We start from the raw sequence: 4,298 nt of genomic DNA on the forward strand, positions 1-4,298 counted from the left end.
ATTTTTAATTTGTAATTATATTTATGGAGTATTAGAACTCTACATATCACATTACTTTAATTATATTTTAAAATTTACAATTTATGATTTAATTTTTAATTCAGTTTTATTTTTGAAAAAAATTTCGGTCTATTCGGTCCAAAACCGGACCGAACCGAATTATTTCGGTTCGGCTCGGTCCGGTCCATAATATAACTTCGGTCCGGTTCGGTCCAAGAAAAAATGACTATCCGGACCGAACCGACCGAATGATCAGCCCTAATTATCAGTTTCACTAATATAAAACTCTTCATATTCATACCATCTATTGTCATCTTTTTTAATTTGTTCTATTTCCATTATGAATTGTGATGTATTTATATTTTACTTTCTTTTCTTTCAGTTTAGGAAATTTATTAGCATAATATCCTTTTTCATTACAATTCCAACATTCACATTCACTTATATCTTTCTTTTTAAAAGGTTTTCTTCTAAACTTTCTCTTATTTTTATATCTTCTCCTATTTTTTTACCCAATAGGATCCGCATCAACATGCCTACTTCTCTTTAACAACCCCTGCGACCCAAACATAATCAGTTCTAACACATACAAACTGATATATCTACGGCGACGAGAATCCCGATTCCATCTCCTTTACATATCAGAGACACTCTAGTAAGTTTAATTGCTTTTTCAATCATTTCATAGCTTTGAATGTTTATCGAATTGATTTGATGCAGTGTATGCTCATATTAGGGCTTTTTTTAGTAAATATTGTTTATATATTATTCATTTTAAATTGAGTTTAATTGTCTTGTTCTGTGTATGCCTCGTATCTAATTGTTATTTATTACTAAAGTAGATCATTATGTTAGACGGACATTGTGGTTATACTATTTGAAATACTATTTTGGGGATTTGGATTCATGAAATTTATATTGGTTGCAATGGGTGCTTGTTCATAAGTTTAAATTATAGCAGTACATTTGTGTAAGTTATATAAAATCCTGGGTTATAATACTTTGACACCGTCTTGTATTACACTCCCTGATTGCGGAATTAAAAGTTGTTATTACATGTCACTATACTTGTTAGACATAAATTTATAGGTTCGTTAATAAACTAGATTGCGGGTGTAGCTCATTAAGAAATTCATAGATGCTCATTAATTTATATGACTGAGCCGAGGTTCAATAGATTAAGAAAGTCTTACCAAATGTAGTAACCTAAATTAAAATATTACGTACTGTTGATTTGTACTTGTTATAAGATCATCTATATACTTAATGTTGTTTGTTAATGCTAATGTATACACTGTGTTAACTACCTTGCTTATTAAGTAATATCACAATGGTGTCTAGCTCAGTGACTTGAACTCCAACCCTAAGCATGTTGTCTATCTCATGCCTTAGCTTCTTTTGGACTTCAGGGTGATTAACCAATTCTGCAATGCTCTATTCAATAGACCGCAGTGTTGTGTCAATCGATGTTCTTGATATGAAATGATAAGATTAGACACTACATAGCAATCTGATACAACAGGATTTAAGATAGCCTCTTGACTCTAGCTTACATGCCTTATTGGCAATATAAGATTACAACAACATCTCTGGCTTTATAACAGTGATGAGTTTTAAACAAGGTTAAAAAGTTGTTAAATATTCGTGTCTGAATTTAATTGTTCTTTTAAACATGACGTCAAAGAGAAAGATTCCAGGAGCAAAATTAGCGGAAGCAAATGTACCAGCAATGTTAATGTTGTCAACAATATGATAAACATTGTCCTCGTTGATCTCTCCTTTTCTCTGAGCCTCTAAAATGTGATCCATGGCACACTTTAAGCTGTTGTTTTCTACTCTCTTTGTGTTTTCAAGTATCCTGTTACAAATTCAGAAAGACTTGTACTTAATGTTGTTTGTTAAGATCACTTTTGAAGTTTTAAATATCTAATCCATTGTGATAATGTTTTTTCTTATAGGTCATGGATCTGAATGACGAGTTAACTATGTTTCCTGGGCCTAAGATTTCTTCTTTGCTATACTTGCAGTCAAGCCATAGATCGTCTATTGTATGGGATGTTGGTGGTGGCGATTCTCAGCGATCTAGGCGGCGTAACCCTACACAAGCTAGGTTTCCTCCCCTACATGGTAGCATGATTCCTATTCTTGAGGACTTAAGATTTGACGGGGTTTCTAGACTTTCCTGTATCAATATTGACTGGAGCTTAATTACTGCGCTTGTGGAACGTTGGAGACCTGAGACGCATTCCTTTCATTTACCAGTTGGAGAGTGCACAGTTACCCTGCAGGATGTTGGTGTTCTACTTGGTTTACGCATAGATGGTGACGTTATTACTGGTACTACTGGTGGTGTGGATGGTGGATGGACAAATCTGGTTGAGCGCATATTTGGTAAGAGACCTAAAGAAGAAGATAAGGAGTTGAAAGGTGGACGATTACAACTGAGCTGGTTAACTTCATGTATTAAAAATCTTCAAGATTCACCATCTGAGGATGATGTTAAGCGTTATACTCAGTCATATATACTACAACTGATTGCCGGGATTCTATTTACTGATCATTCAGGCGGCCAAGTCCACTGCATGTATATCCCGCTAATACAAGACTTTGACCGTTGTAAGAGTTTAGCTTGGGGGGCAGCTGTACTTGCATACTTGTTTAGGGAGTTGTGCAAGTCGTGCAGGGCTGGAGTTGAGGAAATGGCAGGATGTGTTCTGCTATTGCAGCTTTGGGCATGGACCAGGTTACCGTTTTTAGCTCCTGTTCCTCGCGGTCCAGTTTTGGAGACTTTGGATAATCCTTTATGGTGTGATCGGGCAGGTCCTTATGGAATGCGATGATGTAAGTATTTAAAATTTTCAGACACAAGTTCACATGTGCTATCCCTTCATCGCTTGTGTTTGGATGCTCTTGCACCTTCTCATTTTGAATGGCAGCCATATACCGATGAGGTTCTTTCAAAGCTATCCAAGCACTGTAAAGAAGGTGCTGAAATTTGGTGTTATAAGGGGCCTTTGATCTGCTTTCACATCGTGGAGCCACATTTACCGGACAGGTGTATAAGGCAATTTGGCATGGTTCAAGAAATACCAGAAAATGAAGAATTCTCGAAGGCACTTCATGATATTAATTTGCAAGGAAAACAATCTACCAACTGGATTTCTAAGCATCAACCACATATTGTTCATTGGAATCATCGACGAGAGCATGTGATCAATATTAGTGCCCATCTTGGTAGCGGGGTTGCTGATGGATATTTTGAGTGGTATACTAACATTACTCGCCGGTTTCATACACGTATTGCTGGAGCGCACTTTTATACGGTAATTTTACTTTCTTTTCCTAACTACTATTTATTAAGTAGTGCCATTAAGTAGTGCCAATTGTCTGCACATTATAAACAGCCTTACTTATTTAGTAATGATAAGTAATTTATTTTAGTGGTTCCGTATATACGTTAGTTGAATTAAAGATTTGATACTATATACTCTCTGCACCAGGCGACTTGATCCCCCTTTCATCGTATTTTCCACTTATTTTTAACATATATGCGCTTAGATTTTATCTTTTTCCTGTCTGTTTGATTTATCTTCATTTTATTTGATCAACTTACTTCGTTTTTTGTATGCTCAACATTTTTCAGCTTGATATGTTTGATCATATAACTGCTATAATAAGGGGCGAGATATATGGAAGCAAAGAAGATATTGCTCATTTATGCGCTCATGGAAAACAACTTGTAAAAAATGCATTCAACTACGGTGTTTTTCAAGATTTTCCTGCAGAAGATCGAAGGGAGCAAGAAATTTCCAAGAGACCAAAGCCAAAAAAAAAGGTCACAAAGGAGGACGAGGCGGAGTTAATGCACCCCGACGGAAAGGGGTTCAGGTTGATGAAATACCCCACGGGGAAGCTCCTGACGTGGGTAATCAGACATCTGATTTTGTTAATGAGGGATTTGAGAATTTGCGAGGAAGTGAACCTTTGCAGCAACCTGAGGTTCTTAAACAAATTAATCATACATCATTCGAGTTACCTAGCTGGAATTTATTTTGGTTACCTCCTTCGTGCGTGGTTAGATTGGGCACTCTTTTATTAAAAAAAGTTATATTGGGCTTTCACCCGAACTTTCATGGGTTGTATTATGTATACTTTTACATAAATTCTAAATTATTATTCTTTTTGTTTAAAAAACGTTCTACAAATAAATTAATGTTTGATACACATTCTTATATTTAAATTTTGATTTCAAGAATAAAAATATATATTTAAATATATTAAAATTTACATAAAAATTA

The 4,298-nt window shown here is 35.3% G+C and overlaps 1 protein-coding gene across 2 annotated transcripts; it reads left to right on the top strand.

Moving 5' to 3' along the window:
* The first annotated feature begins 519 nt into the window (after positions 1–519).
* Positions 520–4,019, top strand: LOC141700726 (serine/threonine-protein phosphatase 7 long form homolog). Of its 2 annotated transcripts, none has more exons than XM_074504422.1 (3): positions 520–655; positions 1,959–3,323; positions 3,644–4,019. In XM_074504422.1, exon 2 carries the CDS (start codon positions 1,962–1,964, stop codon positions 2,838–2,840), a length of 879 nt encoding a protein of 292 aa, XP_074360523.1. In that variant the 5' UTR covers positions 520–655; positions 1,959–1,961; the 3' UTR covers positions 2,841–3,323; positions 3,644–4,019. The 2 variants fall into 2 exon arrangements, with proteins under 2 accessions (XP_074360523.1, XP_074360524.1); XM_074504423.1 differs by having other exon boundaries at positions 523–655; positions 2,028–3,323.
* The last annotated feature ends 279 nt before the right edge of the window (positions 4,020–4,298 follow it).

Source organism: Apium graveolens, unplaced genomic scaffold, assembly GCF_009905375.1.
Source record: "Apium graveolens cultivar Ventura unplaced genomic scaffold, ASM990537v1 ctg2815, whole genome shotgun sequence".
Taxonomy (NCBI): domain Eukaryota; kingdom Viridiplantae; phylum Streptophyta; class Magnoliopsida; order Apiales; family Apiaceae; genus Apium; species Apium graveolens.

Bases quoted from the DNA above. Each gene is read 5' to 3' on its own strand.
- LOC141700726 (XM_074504422.1), top strand. From the start codon at position 1,962: ATGGATCTGAATGACGAGTTAACTATGTTTCCTGGGCCTAAGATTTCT.